At 37.9% G+C, this 18,078-nt stretch overlaps 1 protein-coding gene across 1 annotated transcript in view; it reads right to left on the reverse strand.

Moving 5' to 3' along the window:
* The window catches only part of Pino (protein pinocchio), a 51,338-nt gene that overhangs the window by 4,773 nt on the left and 28,487 nt on the right, over positions 1–18,078 (reverse strand). Inside the window, exons 3-4 of the mRNA XM_018031637.2 lie at positions 5,640–5,715; positions 276–407 (exon numbers count right to left, since the gene is read on the reverse strand). Coding sequence (XP_017887126.1) covers positions 276–407; positions 5,640–5,715 — 208 coding nt within the window. The remainder of the gene's footprint in view (positions 1–275; positions 408–5,639; positions 5,716–18,078) is intronic.

Genomic DNA, 18,078 nt, shown 5'->3' on the forward strand with positions numbered 1-18,078 from the left:
TACATATACATACATTATATGTATTAAAAACTGCGTAAAACAGGATTCAATCGGGTTAATTGTCTCTGATAGCTTTACTCTTGAATCATCTGCACAGACTTTTATCAACTTCCTTTTGTCGTGTGCGCACGAAAATGATATAGCTATATAAATTTTAACTAAGCAATAACAATTCTATCGAACTTTTTGATATGATCACGGATAGCTCGTCTGAGACAATATTGGCAATTATAGAAGTACAAACGGAAGAATGAAAATAGTGGTATGAAACGTACGTAAAGCAAGAGTTGAGTTGAGCACGAAGTTCCTCGATTGTAAGGATCGTGTCCTGGTACTGAGGATGAGATCCTTGGAGGCCATCGTCCACGCTCCCGCACGAACTATGGCAGGACAGTGAGATGTTGCTCCTGCAACCAAAAAAAGAACGGCAAAATTTAATACTGCGCCCACTGTTTTTCATCTTACTTAGAATATTAGCATAGTTTTTCTAGTACTAATTCTAATTACTTCTAATTTGGAACAGTCAGCCAAAAACACATTTATTTTATAGTTCTATTATCTCTTAAAGAATTTTTAAAAGACGATTTAAGTAATCATAATAATTAAGCACTCGTTTCTGCCTGTAAAACGATCTTCTTACGATCTTTCTTCAGTAGCCAAACGAATGTAATAAATACAAATTATTCCTGATACGAACGAACGTTTTTACGTAATTGTAGGAAAAGTTCCGTTGAAAAACCAGAATCGATTTTTCTTTCATTTAGTCATCGTTACGTGCGGCCACAGTCTACGATGAATATAAATCACTTGCACAACGAGGATAGAAACGTCGTTCGTTGAGAAAATAATCTTTTCCGTTATTCCCCATCATTAAAAATACCCGGCGCCTCTTAAGCCGAATGTAGACAATACTGATTCAGTAAAATTCCAAGAGACGGTGTTATTAACGCGAGTTCGCGATATTTCGCAGTCGATAGCGAGGAATTTTATCAAGAAACTTTGATTAAACAATTCACAGACCGATCCGAAGATAAATTAAATTTTTTGCGATAGAACCGACAAAAAGTCGAGAACGGATCGGATTGAAAGAATAGCCTTGAATACTTTCGTTCATCAACCCGGAAGCCGACAGGCCGGGGTTATTCTTTTTTTTCCTTCACCAATGGTCACGTTTTTTGTGAATAACCGTTCACGTCAACGGGTAATCGGAACATCTGTTTGCTCAAGCCATGTTCAAAAGATAAAAGCTCCTACTTCTTACACCTTCATGCGTCATGTTCGAAACTGTTGATCGAAGTATACAAGACGATCAAACACATATGAACTACTTGCGTTTCTACATATAATGTATCAGACGTTATTAGTTTCATATATGTATATACGTTGTTAGATTAGTAGGGAAAGAACCTGAACAACAGATCTCAATTCACAGATAGATAAGTCGATGAAACTAAAATAATTAATTTCATTATCAGATTTAGAGTCGATGGTCGATTAATTTTCACGCGATTGTTGGCCTCAGAAAATGAACTTTTGATACTCGCTGTACGTACGTAAATACATATGCTAAAACATGCACATATGGAAATCAGGAAGAAAAACGTTCCTTTCACGTGATAACAACGTGGACGGAGAGCACGTAATAAGCGGTTCGCGCGAGTTGTGCGCTTGTGTGAAAGAATGACGCGTAAATCTCGGAATCAGTAAACTGGCGGGCTTTTACCGACGAAACTCGAATGTGTGCGTTTCATGCATAGAAAAACCCAAGAAAAAACCGTATAGTCTGGAAAGAACCGGAAAACGGTTGTCTATATATTATGTAAAGAATGCGCGGTTCGGTTCGTCGGCATTTGAGATGACGGTTCATTTGAATAAAACACTCGTGATCAAACCTACATATGCATGTACGAAACTCCAAAAGTCAAGAGCATTGAACAAAAAGTGCAATCATCTCAGATGTTTCTTATTCACAAACTTCAAAGATTCTCCCGTGTTGACACACAAAAATACTCTAATTGAAATTGAATTTATTTTGTTTTTTTCCTGCTAACAAATAAAAGTAACGTTTACCAAACTGTTTGTTAGACAGTCTTAATTGAGCCTTTTCAGTTGTACCATTTTAGTCGCAACTGTATGTACGATGGTACGATAGATTTGAATTATCACGTGACGAGCGTATGAGAACCACTTACACGAAATTGTGGTTGATCAAAGATAAGTGAATTTAATTTACACTGTGACATGGTGTAACTGTCTCCCATTATTTAATAAAAACCTTAATTATATTTAATAAGGGCGATACAAAGTCTGTCCTGTCATCCATGTGGCAAATTTTCAATTGTTATATTTTATTAGCGAATACGAATTTGAATTTATCTAATTCTATCTTTCACTCTTCTTAAAATGCTTTAAGGTGATAATACAATAATATGTATAAATCAATTCAAGTAATACGATGAATCGCTACGCGTGATTCGAGTGACAACTAAGAAATTATTATATTTCTCGTCGATTAGCTATCGTTTACGTAATATCAATTTCGTGTTCAATGATACATATGTGTACATACATACTGAAAGTTACTTACTCGATATGTTCCAAGCTCCCAATTTTATCAAAATCGAGATATATATATTCAAATGATCAGAAGCATCGTATAAAATACACGCGATAACTTTTTTGCGTACGTTTACGTTTATCTTTCAGCTTACTTAACAGATAGATAATTTTCTTTTTTTTAGGAGCTATAAATCGTTCATAATTTCGTAATGCTCATCCGAAAATATGTAATCTTATTTTAAAAGAGCTTCTTTAATTTTACTTCTATTACAACTAAAATTAAGACTTTCAACTATCATTCATGCTTCCATTTATCTGCTTAAGTCAGGTCATTCTTTCTAGAGTTCTAGCTTTTTGTACAAGTGCAGTAATCTCGTAGCTGCAATTCTTCTGATACCTCTTAGAACAACTTTATAAAAAGAATTGTGTGCATTCACTCGGTATTGTTTTCCCACTTCGTAGATGCCTCTCTGTTCTACCTCCGTTTTTTTAACGTCACGGGTGCCTCGAGAGTCACATTAAACTTCTTAACGTATGACGTACGCTGCACGTTCCTCGCGTTTCTTTAGAATAGGTATTCGCGGCATTCGAAGAGACGAAGGAAGAATTACGTTACGTAGACGAATAAGACGCTCGCAGCTGCTAGCTAGTAGCACCGACTGCCCTTTGCACATTGTGCACATGGAATTAACTTACGCAGTTTGCACATCATTAAACGGGAAACAACGTGACTTTGCGGTAGGCCACAGAATAAAATGGATTCCCCTTTTCTCTGTTGCGCAGCAATTTCGAGAATTTCCTGTTCGCGTTTAACATTAATTAGACGCAATAAAGCTGCACGGCTTGACGTAGAATTCTAATTGCGCTAATCCCGTGAACCCACGAATTAAATTTGTTTACAATTACCAACGGAATTGTGTCATTTCTTCCCCATATCGAATGCAGACTTTGAACAAGTTCAACGCATTTAATAAATATCGCATGTTACCTCTCGCCACCGATGATAATGTCTTTTTTGACTTTTACATGAGATTAGCGTGTCGTTACGATCTGGTGATAATTAATGAACTTGTATGAAGCGTTGGATGTAAGAATCGCATTATCGGTCAACTTAACTGAGCATATTCATTATTTCGAAGTGAAGGCTACAACTGTAAAATAAAGTACTTTGTTATGTTCTGGAAACTTAAGTAATTACGCTTTAAAAATAGTACAACATAAATAATGGACTAAGTATGTTCTAAGACTCTAAGACATTAAATAAAGTGTACAATAAAATATTACCCACGAGAAATGACAGCCTTTAAGAAATATTTACACAATACTAATGTCTTCTTCAGGTATTGTTATCAGGAAATAATTTATTCCATTAAATTGCATAAATTATAAAAAGTAAAATATTGCTAGTTCACTAGTAGAACGGAAGTATTCAATTAATGGGTTGTTAATTTTTTTGCCATGCGGAACTTGTAAGAATCGATTACAGTACCGTAAAATTCCACGAAAGAAAACAAGGGTACTGGACTAAAGAACTTGAAGTATACTCTGAAATGTTCCACAAATCTAATTTCCACAAATTGTGCACTCGATATCATTTGACCGCAAGAGAATATAACATTTATTTAACTCTGTCCTGCAGCAAAGTCTGTCGGACAGCGAATAAAATAAAATCGTCAAAGCAAATATTGTGATCATGTAAGTAATGTGAAAATGTATGAAGGTTGTTATTCGCCTGTTCTAACCGTACTTTATTAACCATTCAATTTTCAGCCAATCGTGAAGCGCTCAATTATTGTTTGAAAGGGAGGCACGGTTCCCATCGGAGACCTGAAAAGCAATGAATTCACCGTCGACCTAAATAATTTAATTGTTGCTCGAAAGAGCGGTCGCTGCCCGACGAGTAAAAGAGATCCGGGTTCGAATCCCGGTCGAGGTTTTCTCTCTCGGCACTCATATAATCTCCACGTAATAAATTCACCGATTCCTACCATCTGCGCTTATATTTATTTGTAGAAATTTGTATCTTCAGATAATTCTATGCGTCTCGTGAAATTACAAAAATTGGCATTAGTCCAAAAAAAGAAGTTTTACTTATTTTACGATTACCGTAAGCTTCGCACAGCTCAGATATTACAAACGATCCTAAGAAATGCAGTCAGTGTATGACAAGATCCGTTGAAAAGGACAATTAGAATTGAAAGCACCATTCAAAATTTTCAAAAGAATTATCAATTATCTACAAGTGCTTCTCCGATCTGTCGTTCTACTTTTATTAGATTATATGAATTCAAGTGAGTCTCTTTTGTAGAGGGTTCCAAAATACATACTCGCTCCTCACAATCAGATGCTTTTGCATAGATGGACGAGGAACGATTCATGCTAAGTTATATAGCAAGAGTTCGCAGCTAGCTCGAAATAAACCACGGTAGAACAATGATATTGGTTTAAATCTGGCGTCTGTTACGATATCAGACAGCTCACCACTGTTAAAATCGTCCTTCATGGTTTCTCAGGCGCAATGGCGTAACCACAGTACTGGCGCCTTAACCACGTGTCCGAGTTATGCAAAAAGAACGCGACTTATACGAACATACACACGGGCACCAATAATAATTGCGCAAACTGGCCTTCGCGATTTTTCTCTTTGTTCCTCACCTTTCAAACTTCGCACATCTACATGTACATTATTTATTGGATGGAAACAAAGTAAAAAGTGCGAGTGTATATATTGTGAATCAGAAGAAGCAGATATTTTGCAATGGATATCGCCAATGAATTGGTGACGATAAAAGTAGATCGACCGGATAAACGAGGCCACGAGATTTCGAAGACGTATCAGTTTCTACTGATTGTGAATGTGATGCGTGCTTAAATTGGAGATGTACGATGTCGTGAACGTCTTGGAGCACTCATGCCCCAGATCGCGTTACTTTGAGCTGCACTAAAAATTAGAATAGAAGGATCGATACGACGTTTCAATGTATGCATTTGATAACGTCGTTTATTTTACATTATCAATCGTATGATTAATCTTTGGCAAAATGATTTTCCAAACTAAAAAAATTGAGAAAGTAACTCACCCATGGCGAGATAGGCTCTCGGTAGCTGGTTGCACAGTCGTAGTTACGGACATACTGCTAGTTTGATGCGTTACGACTGAAAGAAAAAAACAAGACGTATTAATTAGCGGTCTCGGTGAAACAAGGTTACGAGGAAGGGGGGAATCTCCGGATAGAGTTGCGTTAACAACGAAACGAAAGGCTCTATCCTACTGTTAGCGATGGAAAGATTTCCCTGGAAATCCTCTGATGGAGAGGTTTCAATTCAACGTGCATAGTCGGCGAACGTACGGAGCTGGTAGTATGTAGCACACGTGAACTGCGAAGGACATCCGCGATAAGTTTCACCGTGGATCTCTCACCTTGGCACGGAACGAGCACTTTTACTTTCTCCGCGAGAAAAGAAAGCCGAACGCGATCCCAATACCTAGGCACACGCTCTGAATCTTTTATTTTAACCAATCCGAGTTTTCACGCCGTAATAGATTGTGTAATCCGCTTTGTAACGTTTCTTACTTTCTCACTGCGACGATTATTTTTGAAACTTGAGTGAATAAATGCACCAGGAACGATGCGTGCAAAATTTTCTCATCGGACTTGAACAAGAAAGTCCGATAATCGACGTGGGAAGTACGTGGTAATAGCAACGATTATAAAACAAGGTCTGTCGGTATCGACACAAGGCTGCTAATGTCAAGGCTTTCATCAGTAATACGTTGGCAGTGTGTAGTGAATTTCATTATCAAATACCACAAGAATCCTTGATATATTCTTAAAGGAGAGAATCAAGATAGAATAATTGGTACACGCGCGTCGGATCCAAATCGCTGATCAAACAAACAATAACCATAAAAAAATATATCATCGTCAACCATTATTCCTAAAAAGTTTAGTTGTTCGAAGTATTGCACAAGTGTTACAAAACTATCGCGTATCGCCGGAAAGGCTATTGTAAAGATACGATTAGTAATGTCTAGTCAACACATGTAAATTAAGCCGTAAACAAGTAATTGTTAGATACACGTTAATAACTGTTATTGACAATATTAATTTTATGACACCGATTAAATGATTCTGTTCGCGACGAGAAGAGATGCAGAAAGGGACGCGAAACATAATCGCGCAGTTTGCAACGATTGTTAATGACGGCACGTTCGGCAGATCCGTAACGATACGCTTTATTTCATAATACATGTACATACATACATACATGCCCGCGATCGGCTTAACAACGAAGGAACACTACGTTGGGAAGAACCGATAAATATTTCTTTTTGACGTCATCGTTGTTTGCTGTAGTGAACTTTCTTATTGTATTCGCACGGCAAACACGCGCGCGCACATTGACTCATACGAATGTTTGCACATTCTTCACTTTCTGATTGCACAGACAACCGATGTTGCTTTTAGGAAGATCATCACAATGAAATCGTTTCGCTGTTACGTTATAGTTAGTTGGAGCATTTTTCTCTAAACTGTCCTTTCCTGAATCGACGAATTGTTTCTTCAAAAATGATAACGAACGCGTCAAATTTATCAAGAGAAAGAAGTGCACGTTTAAAGTTAGATTCGAGTTTTTAGTTCGCTTCAATTTGTTGGTATGTAGCACAAGGCTCTAACACAATAGAACTTCGTTAATAATGAAAAAGAAAACAAAGATGAGGAAGGGGTAAACAAGACATTTATTTATTCATCGAATTCCCACGTTAATAGCAGCGGTACCATAAAACATGATTGCTACGGTGGCATGAAACGTTACGCAACGAGTACAATTTCGCTTTCTGCCTAAAATAGAGGGAGGAAAATAGAATCGGGCCGCGATTGAATTTACACAACCAAATCTAGCCGAGAACAATGAAATTGGCTTTAAAATAGATGCATCTATCTATTAACAACCTAATTTTCATCCTCAAATACTATTTTTGTGTACATGTTCTGTACACGATCAATGAACCTGAATTTCATGCGCTATCCATTCGCATCCATGAAACATCTACTGCATTTCGAAGTGACTGAGTAAATTTCACGTGGAAAGAATTCGTCAGTTTTATAGCGATTTTTTTATCATCATAATGAAATCATGATGAAAATAAAGGTACTGCATATTTATGATTGTAAAAAGTACGTATACATATAATTAGAAATATTCTATTTGCATCACGCGTTCTTGAACGATTGCAGATCGAACTGAAAGGGTAATGCTAGCTAATTAAAAAGAGATCGAAGAGAGAAGTCAATAAGAGATATTTTCACCTGGCACTGCTACCAAATGCATTAGTAATACAATCGTAACTAGGCGACTCTAAAAATATAGCCGGATTATTTTTAACGCGAAGTTCCAAACAGAAGACCATCCCTTATTTTCTTACTATAGCCGTACCGTGCGTGGTATATTTTTAATTGTAGATTCACCTGAATCGATACAATTGCCTTTTATACATGATGTATAGAACGTGCGTTCACAAAGCAGTACATGTTACAATTTTTGTAACATCAATAATCAAGTAAGAAGTTTGAATTAGTATGTAGTACGTTTTAATCAGTATCATGAGTATATACCACACGTGACAGAACTGTATCGAACTTAACTTGACCACAAAGCTAATCGATTATCAATAGGCGATGTTCGGTTGAAGTGATCCCGTACGAGAAGCTTAATTACTTCTAAAATTTTCAATGGAACGTGGTTATGACGTGATGGATACGTACGATGACGTAGTAAAGAGTGTAAAGACTGTTGTTTATAGCATAGAGAGTGATTGAACATGCTGACGTGTTACGCATGAAGGATGTCATTGAATGTAAGCGGAGTTTGATCTTCTCTTTCCTACATCCTGCATAATACTCAGATCAGCAACCAAAATAAATTTCACAACGAGCAGCGATTTTTAAGCTGCAGTCTCATAAACTCGATTTTGAAGCATCGTGTGAGTCGAATAAAAATGCTCTAAAACTGTTTCCGTATAGTCTCGCCAATCGGAGGCTGAATATTCAAAAGGTATGGCAGTAGTCCGGTTGCTGTTTAAGGGATCGCAACGAATAAAAATCCGACACGTTAGCGTAAACGAGCCTCCAAGATTAGCCTCGGGATGCTTTCGCCTGTTTCGGGGCGTTAGTTTACGAGGAAAACGGGTTGGCGAACTGCTGGCAAACCTCCCGAGACGGTAGTACAGCAGCGGCACCGCTCTCCACGTGATTCCTTATTTTCATTTTGTCGGTGGACCAGAATAGGCGAGTCTTAAGAAAGGAGCATGCAAGTAGCAGACACACCGTGACTATGCGGCTACTGAACCGTCCTATATGCACATTCGAACTTCGGCTGCGTTTTCCGAAACTAGACGCGACTCTATTTCTAACAATGAATGTCGGAAATTCTAAAGTATCTAGAGGCTGTACTATTTTGGTGAAACAGAAATAAGAGAAAGGACGTTACGTAAATTCCTAGTTCCGTTTGGATAACTATTTCGACAATAAACTCTACTTTTGATGCAGTAGCAAATATATCTTCAGACTGAGTAGTGTTAAACTTAGGGAGAACAGATATCTTCTTCAGGATAATATAAAAATAGTATAGCATGCTTATTATTAAATATATTCTGAACGTTAAGTTTATGTAACTACTTTAATGGTCTGTATGATTTCTTATATTCTATTTTAGTTTCATTGAATTAATTCGTATTATGAAACGTCCAAGAACAATGATTCGCATCATGATAAGCCTTCGTTGAATTCGTTCTTCATGCATTGTAACAATGCATATTGGATTTTACTGACATTTGCAAGTGGCTGATATTTACGTCTAACCTTTGTGAGACAGCGTGCATTTATATTAAGCGATCCGAATTCGCATTCATCTCCAATTCCAGTGCACGTACGTATTTCGAGTTCACGCGATGACCGCTTACGGTCAGAACTACATATGTAGAGTGTTTGTATGTGACAAATACAGGCCGATGTCCATTACCATGTTCTACAAAATTTATCAGTCTCACATAATTGTAGAAGGGACGATTCGGCTAATTCTATTTTTTTAATTCATTGATTCACGTTGCGTTATTTCAATTGCCGCTTGCCTATACATAGGCACACCATAATATGTTAGTAATTGCCCAAGGGGTTAAATCGAGGCCAACAACCCTCGAGGTCGTGAATCCCCTGAGATGGAGGGAGAGGGAGGCTGAATTCGAGATATCGATCGACCTCGTCGTCTATTCTAGCTAAACTCCCACGCGGATGCGTGGCTACAGAGCGAATGCGGAATCAGGTCGACCTCAACTGCGGAACGCGGAACGGAAATACGCGAAATTTGATTTTACTCCTATGGAATTTTCACAGTTTTACTTGTATCACACAAGTGAAATTTCTCTGTTGCATTATAGACTGCGGAAATATTTCCATCAGAAAACAACAATGAAACATGTATTGTTTGTAGTATTTTATATTACTTGATCTGAACGTTTAATTAATTCTAAGGATTTTTGTTTGGTTCGATAGATAAAAGTATTAATCAGACAACTTTTTACAGAAGAAAAAATTATTTATTGTACAAAGGAAATATAAATTATTAGATCAGGATTTCGTGACCGAATGCTGATTATGTATATACAAATAACGATTATGTGAAACATTAAATATCGACATCATTCGCGTGACCAGAAAATAATGCGAGCTACGTTCCAGGGACTTTACGTAATTGCGATGTTTGAACCGCAGCGACATTGCAAGGACCTTCGGTTGCATAATAATCGAGCGATGCAGGAAACAGGCGCCATTCCCTATCTCAGTTAACTGAAACTAAATGTAACTAAGAAATCAGGATAAGAGAAACGAAAGTTTCACGACAGAGGGTTATTACGCGTCTTTTGCAAGAAATTAGCGAAACGTGAACCACGAACTTCGCAAACATTCATCAAAGTGAAAACGGCAAACTCAATTATACCATAAAGTACGGCATGTACTTAAGTGCTTTACGGTAACAAATCTGACTGCGTGACCTTCACAAAATTCAAAGTGGAACAGGTTGAATGTGAAGTAATGAGCAGAAATTATATTGAATCATGCCAATGAATTTGAAGCACGATTTTAATTAGTGTATTTACATTTAGTTCATTAAATGAGAAATTTTTAATACAAAATACGTCCTAAATTATAAATGTGAAAGTTGAAATTTTCTCGTTTAAAAGGTGTTAAAATTTATACGATTAAGTAAATGCTATTAAACTCTTGAAAATTACTCAGCACCAGTAATATTCTGAACAAATCATTGATCAATGAGAAACGAAGATTTATCATTGGATTCTGGGTCAAATCCAACAACCGATTTCATGGAAGAGTTAGTCCTCTTGAGATTAACAGTATATTTTACACGTCCGTAAAATTGTTCGCAGGCGACTCGCGTGAGCGAGACGGGTAGGAATGCGTTGGAGCGTTTAACAGGATTGAGAAATTAAAATTCCGCCTCTGGAATTCGCCATCGTCTCATGATTGGCGTAACGGGTTTCCAACGAGCCTTTACTACACAAATAAACGGTCCGAGCACAAACGTCGAGGTATGACCTCGTTCGTCGCCCATCGACAACGTTATCGCGAAATTAACCGCTCCCTGACAATGAGGCTTTCGTGTGCCAGTGCCCGTTCGTCGACCAAAACGTAAGCATTTCAAACTTTCGAATTAACTATCCAAAATTAATTATCCAAAACTCGACACATTTACTAATTGCTAATCGTTACAAAATTAACAAGTACTCTTCATTTCAAATACAACTTGTACGCTGTTGCACGTTCGGACGCTCGCAAGGAACTATGCTGCTTCGACTCGTCGCTTTTCCAGCATCCTTTTTAAGGGGTGGAAATACGTTGTGGCCTTATCGGCCTGGCCCAAACAATGTGGCCCGGTTTCGGGCATCTGGTTTCTATCAGGTAGGCCTCTTCCTACGCAATTGAACTCTTGACTTCGCTTACAGAAACGTTCACCGAAGTATATTTCAAAAGCTATGATTCGGTTAAAAACTTCGATCAGCCAGTGTAACCGTTGAGCGTCCGAAGGAAGAAGCAATGTGAAGTTAGTCACGCGACTCGACGATGTCGAGAGTATTGATTCCCACGCTCCGCTTCTTCGCTTCGTACGCGTGTGTTAACTTCAACCAACCCGTTTCTGGTTTTTTTCTTTCTGTTACCTGTAACTACCGTTACGACTCTCGAAAGCGAAACTCTACGAACAAATTGCGTCGCGAGCACATACAACATGAAAACAGAATTTCACTGTGCATACAGTAGCTTTGCGAAGGGGAAGGCATGGTGAAAGCATGGGCGAGCGCGACGTTCCCAACACAAATCTCGGAAATTACTCCGTAACAAACATCGCGGATATCACTCAAAATTTAGTTTTCCAGAGATTTTCTTGAACACTGTTCCTGACACAAAATGTAACGCGAGATTTGTTATCCGTACGCGCTCGCCTCTGAAAAAGAAGATTGCAAGTATTTCTTTACTTACATTTCGCAGGAATTTGTTTATCGTTCGGAAAACTGGACGGCAGACTAGCACAATGGATGAGCACTGTCTTTCACTTTTAGTTTCCAAACTTTGTCGGGATAGGAGAATATTTACGATTAGCGAAACGTCGAATCTTGACGAAATCGAACGGCTTCAGCAAGTTAGAATCGTAGATAGAAATATTTGAGCTGATCGAGCCAAACAAATAACCCACTACAATGTTTCGAGTCTGACTGAAGGTGCCCACGGTCACGAATCGTCCTTTTATAACCGCGGTATGGGTTAGGCGGCGTGCCGATCGTCGGCGACGGTGGTGGGGAAGGTGGAAAACCGAGGCACAAAACCCCATCTGCGCAACCAAGTACATTCCTTCGTACGTATACGAATGAACTCACTGCGTGTATTGCCATGTAATCGTGTGCGTACGACAGCCAGGCAGGGATTCTCCGTGCGTGGCGCCGGCGTGTACTGGCACATGTTGATAAATAAATAATGAACCTACAGTACGATAACGAATCTTATCGGGTCTGGATTCTACGGACTCGGCCCCATATTTCTACGTAATGCAGCCAAGTTTTTTCTGTTAATTTTCGTGTCTCACAATTTTAATCTGTGTACAGTCGATCACAAAACTCTGTGAATGGAATTTACATATCTAATTGTAAGAAGTAAAGTTATTAATGGTTGCACTTAGAAAGTCGACCTGTGTTTGTTCATAGGAAAGTATTATTAGATCATCTCATAAATAATGCATAAGTCTTTTTGTTTATCTAACAGTTTAACAGAATTGTTAGAATACACATATATAATTATAAATTGTATAGGTGATAGTGGACAAAACAATTGTGTATACATATATTTTCTTGCTTAAGCAGTTGGAGTTTCTCGACTAACCGAACTTTCTAATCTTCGACCATACGAATTTTTGTTTGATTTGTATACTCCGTATGAACAATTACATTAACAACACCGGAAGACATCCGTGTAATTAGTATCGGAAGAATTTTCACAGGTATACATTTGCGTGCGGAGAAACTATGCAACTGGACACCGGTGGATCACCTACGCAGCAGGATGCAAGAACCCCAGGAAATGAAAGGCGGCTGTCACATGTGTAGGTAACATACACACCCTGCCAAATTATGCGGAAAAAAGAAGCATACTACATGGCTTATCTTTAACGTTAAAATGTCACCGCCCTCGGTGTTGCATTTATAATGCGGGCATACGTCAAGCCACCTTTACATATTAGACCGGACAGAGATTCTCAGTTCAATCGGTTATCCATTGATTTTCTGTCGTCTTTCATGCTGCCTTCACGTTCGAATAAACGAACAAGAAAAGAGGAAAACGTGTCGTTCGTTCGTGAGACTTGTAACGTAAAATAAAAATGTTCTTTACTTTTCTCACCTTCAATAATTAGTTTTTTCTTTTACACATGTTAATATTTTACGAGAAAATCCATATTAATAATCAATCGTCCTTTGTTACAAATTAAGTTTTAATTAAACAAAACGGAGGGCAGTATTTGCGTTTGCATGTGTGCTCATTGCAAAGACGGTACGAAAATTGTTCTATCTCGAGGCGCCATCATTTCCAACACAAATAATAATTTCCCATGTTTTCAATGTAAATATTGAGAATTCTCAGCATCCTTAAATTATTTCTATGAATCGAACGTCGATTTCCTCTTCTATTAATCTACTTAATTCTATTCCGAGAAGCATAACGAAATATCGTATTTTTATAAAATATAAATTGAAATTCGTACTGAAATGAACAGAATTTAGCGAATTTATCCGGCTTCAGAATTCAAAAACGGACGTTGCAAGTGTCGATTTCTCACGGTCACACTTTCCTCGAAGAATGATATTGAAAGCAATTTTTGAGATGGGTCAAAGTTCCGAGAACAGATCATTGTACGCCTCAGGTACCAAAAAGGCTGAGAGAATACTAACCGCTACGGAAGAATGAAAAACTGCAGAACGTGTAGCCTGTGTATTCTCGCCTTTTTAGAATGAAATAATGTTCACCAACGAGGAAATACTAACATAATTAACTAACATAAATTGTGCTCATTTTTCATTTGACTAGCCTCGTTAATAGGGACGAACAGGAAAGTTCAGAGTACACCAGTCACTTTTACCTCGTTAAAAACTTAAAGATAATGTTGGAATAGCTAATTATCTGCGTAACTGCGTTATCTTCAAAGCCACGTCCATTAATACCATAAAGCTATGAATTCATGTTTTTACTTTGCTGGATTTCATCCTTGTATAAAACACGTATCGATTTATTATTTCGCCCGAATGTGAAGTGTCTATCGGAAAAGTCGTCCACGTTATCATTCAAATATTACCTTTATACTACGAGTTCCGAAGTTATAGCAGTGATTTCAGTTTTAATATTATATTTCGCAGAGTGACTAGACGGAAAATCAGATGATACAATCCGCTAAAGTTAAACCTCAAAACTAAATGCCTGACTTATTTATACCTGTGCAGATTGCCAAAGACAGATCGCCTTGTTACCAATGATCCATGCACGAATCTTTCGCGGAACGACGAATCACTTCTGACCGCACGTATAGCAGGTATGCAATGCATAATGCAAATTGTAATATACGTAGCTTCCACATTGGTTAATGTGCATAAAGCAAGAACTCCACGGATTTAATTCGATCCGATTCACAATCAGTGACATATCTCTGACGGGTATTGAAATGAACAGCGAGCAATTCGAGCGAAATCGTGGGCGTTTACCATCACTGAAAGTCCATGCGCTTCGTGGGTTGTAAGCCGGGGAACATTTTATTGAATTTTAAAGCGTATTTAATTTTATTGAATCAGAGAAAATTTAACGATAAAATATTCCTATTAGAGAGAACTCCTCTCTTCCCCAGGTTACGGACGAAATGACAAAGCTTTCAAAAATATTTCTAAAATCGACGAATCGTTAACAAATATCGTTTCAAGCACGCCCACACTTGAAATTGCAGCCGTTGCCCGTTTCGTGGTCTAATTTTAGCACCATTGTTGTATGTATACTTCCTATCCTGACCTATTCTGACCCATTACTGCAACAAACACATTTTCCACCTTTTACCTACAGAATTTTACTGAAAAAGTTTCGAAATACGCGTTAACGAACCAGCCAACGTGAAAACATGTTTTTGAAATTCGAGAAACTTATAGCCGTTTCAGGTGCCTACGTTTGAACTTTAAATCGTGCTTCGTTTCTTGGTCTAACTTTGGCACGTTTAGCATGCGTTACCTGCCTATCTTGATCTCTCGCGAACAACCATATAAAACATATTTTCATACATCCAAGAATAGCTCTTGGGCATGAATGAAAGCTTTCCCCATTGATGTTCTCGGAATTCGTGACTTTTTCACCTACGCGACACTCTCACTGACACAGATTTCAGCCTGCGAGACGCGCAACACGCGTCTTCGAAAGGGTAAAGGTTCAATCGAGTCGTGCGGGTAATTCCGTCTCTCATCTCGCGAGGAATTCCTGCGAGGGTTGCGGCTGGCTGTTTATGTAGAATTCGTTCCAAGACGTCTGGGAAGGAGTGGTACTGACGATTATGATATAGGTAGGAGCATACGTAGGTGACCGGACGGGGAAACAGGCGCACGTGTACGAGCAATTTGTAGTTACTGTGCACACATTTCGGGATTATATACGCGAAGGTCGACGGGTAAATCGCGCGCACGTGGAATCGACTGCTCCGGATTACGAGTTCAACACGTGCCAATTTCTACGCGTGGAAGTCCAGTGATGGATAGTACGGAACGAGAACGCATTTTGTAGTTACAAGTTTTGTAAAGATCGGTTTCTAAATAAATCGTCTACGAATAGCACAATGAAATCAATAATATGCAACCGCGCCGTACATATCGTTTAAAGAGGTCATTTCTGTTTCATAATATTCTACGTTTGCATTTATAAGAGTAAACGCAATGCAGAACAACCTGGAACATAATAATAATAAACATCTTGTCCAGTGCGTCATATGTAATCGAGCAATTAATTGATAACTGTTTGAGAAATGTTTGCGTCACGCTAACGCTGGGTTACTGACTTATGTAAATTTCTAGAACAACGCAAACATAATATATGTGTACACGCAAAAACCACTAATACGCATCTAATATCTTGTTTACGACGAAGGTGAATCAAGTATTCTTAATTCTTGATTTGCGCGAGTCTATCATATCGAACCTACCATGCTACTAATAGTTTTTATTATGCGACGAGGATGAACGTGGCGAGAAATCGTCAATCGAGTTATTAACGATGCAATTACATGATATAATTAGCTGTTGAGTATTTTTCTAGAAAAGATTCCAATCGAATGATCTCTCACGTGAATAGTGTTCGTAACACAAGTGCGAACTATCCTTGTTTCGCAATTGTAGTAAATCAAGTATCGACGAGAATACAATAAAGATTAAAGGTTGAATCGGTTTAATAAGCTAGTGTTGTGAATCGCGTGCTATAAAAGTAGTAGTAGTATAAAGTCTGGCCTACAAAAATGGAACACATTCTAGTCACTATTAAAATTTTCCACTTTTTACTTTTTGACAATTCTCGTAAAATTCATTGTGCGTTCAAGCAGCGTGAAACAATCAATAATTAATAGATCATCTCATGAATTATAAATTCGTTATCACCAGACATTAATTACTTTAATAAGATAACAGAGATGAAATCACTAGAGATACTTTTATTATCATTTAATTTGTATTTAGTTAATTTTCGTCTGATGTATCAAACGTATCTGGCTTCTACTTCACATTTACCTATAAATTTTCCAGCTGCTATCACACAACGCCGAAATTATTACGTAATTTTCAAGGTGTGAAAAGCACCTGCTTCCTTGTTGTTCTTTCTTAAGAGTAATTAGCTTATTCTCTGTTTAATTTGTTGCGTTCATTGGTATTGTTATCGCTGTCACGAAGCAATTGTTTAAACAATACAGTGTGAAACAGCAATCGCATTATCTCAAGATTTTTAACGCGCGTTACGCATCATTGACGTCAATCTCTTTTATTTTTGATAATTTTATGCGAAAAGGGATGTACGTCACACGGAAATCGCAATCGAGCGGTGAAATTATTGAATCCGACAACTCAAAAGTTACGTGCTGAAGATTTTATAAACTTATATAAGCGAGATACCTAATACATTATTTAAAGCTAACAGAAATTACTTAAACAATTGGTCAAGGATCATAGTTGCTCAAAATGTGTAAAATGTGTGCCGGGAAGTTGATTATACATTGCACGGCGCAATAAGATAGATACTCAGAACTTGGTGCATATGGCTGATGTAAGTAAAACTTGAAAATGTTTGGAGGGAATTGGTTTTCCGGAGAACCATAACTCATCGAATGGAACTCCGCAACAGGATTCGCGTAATTTGAACGCAAATATCACATGCTCGTTCGCTTGCTATTCAAGCATGAAATGCAAATAAATTTCGTAGTTCACGGCAGTCTCAAGTGAGATAACGTGATGTAATTATTCACTATTCGTATTAACGTACGATAACATCATGTGGATGCTGATAGTCTCGTGACTCGTGACGCTAACCCATGCCGGCGACTTTGTGTTCAAGATTTGATAACAGGCATCCTCATTTACGAAATGGCGTTCATTATGTACGTAGAATAAATGTATTCATCTGTACATACCTGTCCTACCCCTCATGTTTTTTCGTTTTTCGTCAATAACTCGTTAAATATTAATGCTAGCGAAAAGTTTTTACACGGAAATTGTAGATTTCGTCGTCCTCTACAAGAAAAATCGTATACAATTTTCCCGTAGATTCAACGGTTTAGGAGTAATTAAGGAAAAATGAAATTTTTTGCCAAAAGTTCGCCGTTTCGACGCTGGGATGGTCGGATTTTGTCAACATCAATAAAATGCCAAATAATCATACGTAACTCGTTAAATAT

Source organism: Ceratina calcarata, unplaced genomic scaffold, assembly GCF_001652005.2.
Source record: "Ceratina calcarata isolate Rehan_Ccalc_2016 unplaced genomic scaffold, ASM165200v1 scaffold554.2, whole genome shotgun sequence".
NCBI classification, from domain to species: domain Eukaryota; kingdom Metazoa; phylum Arthropoda; class Insecta; order Hymenoptera; family Apidae; genus Ceratina; species Ceratina calcarata.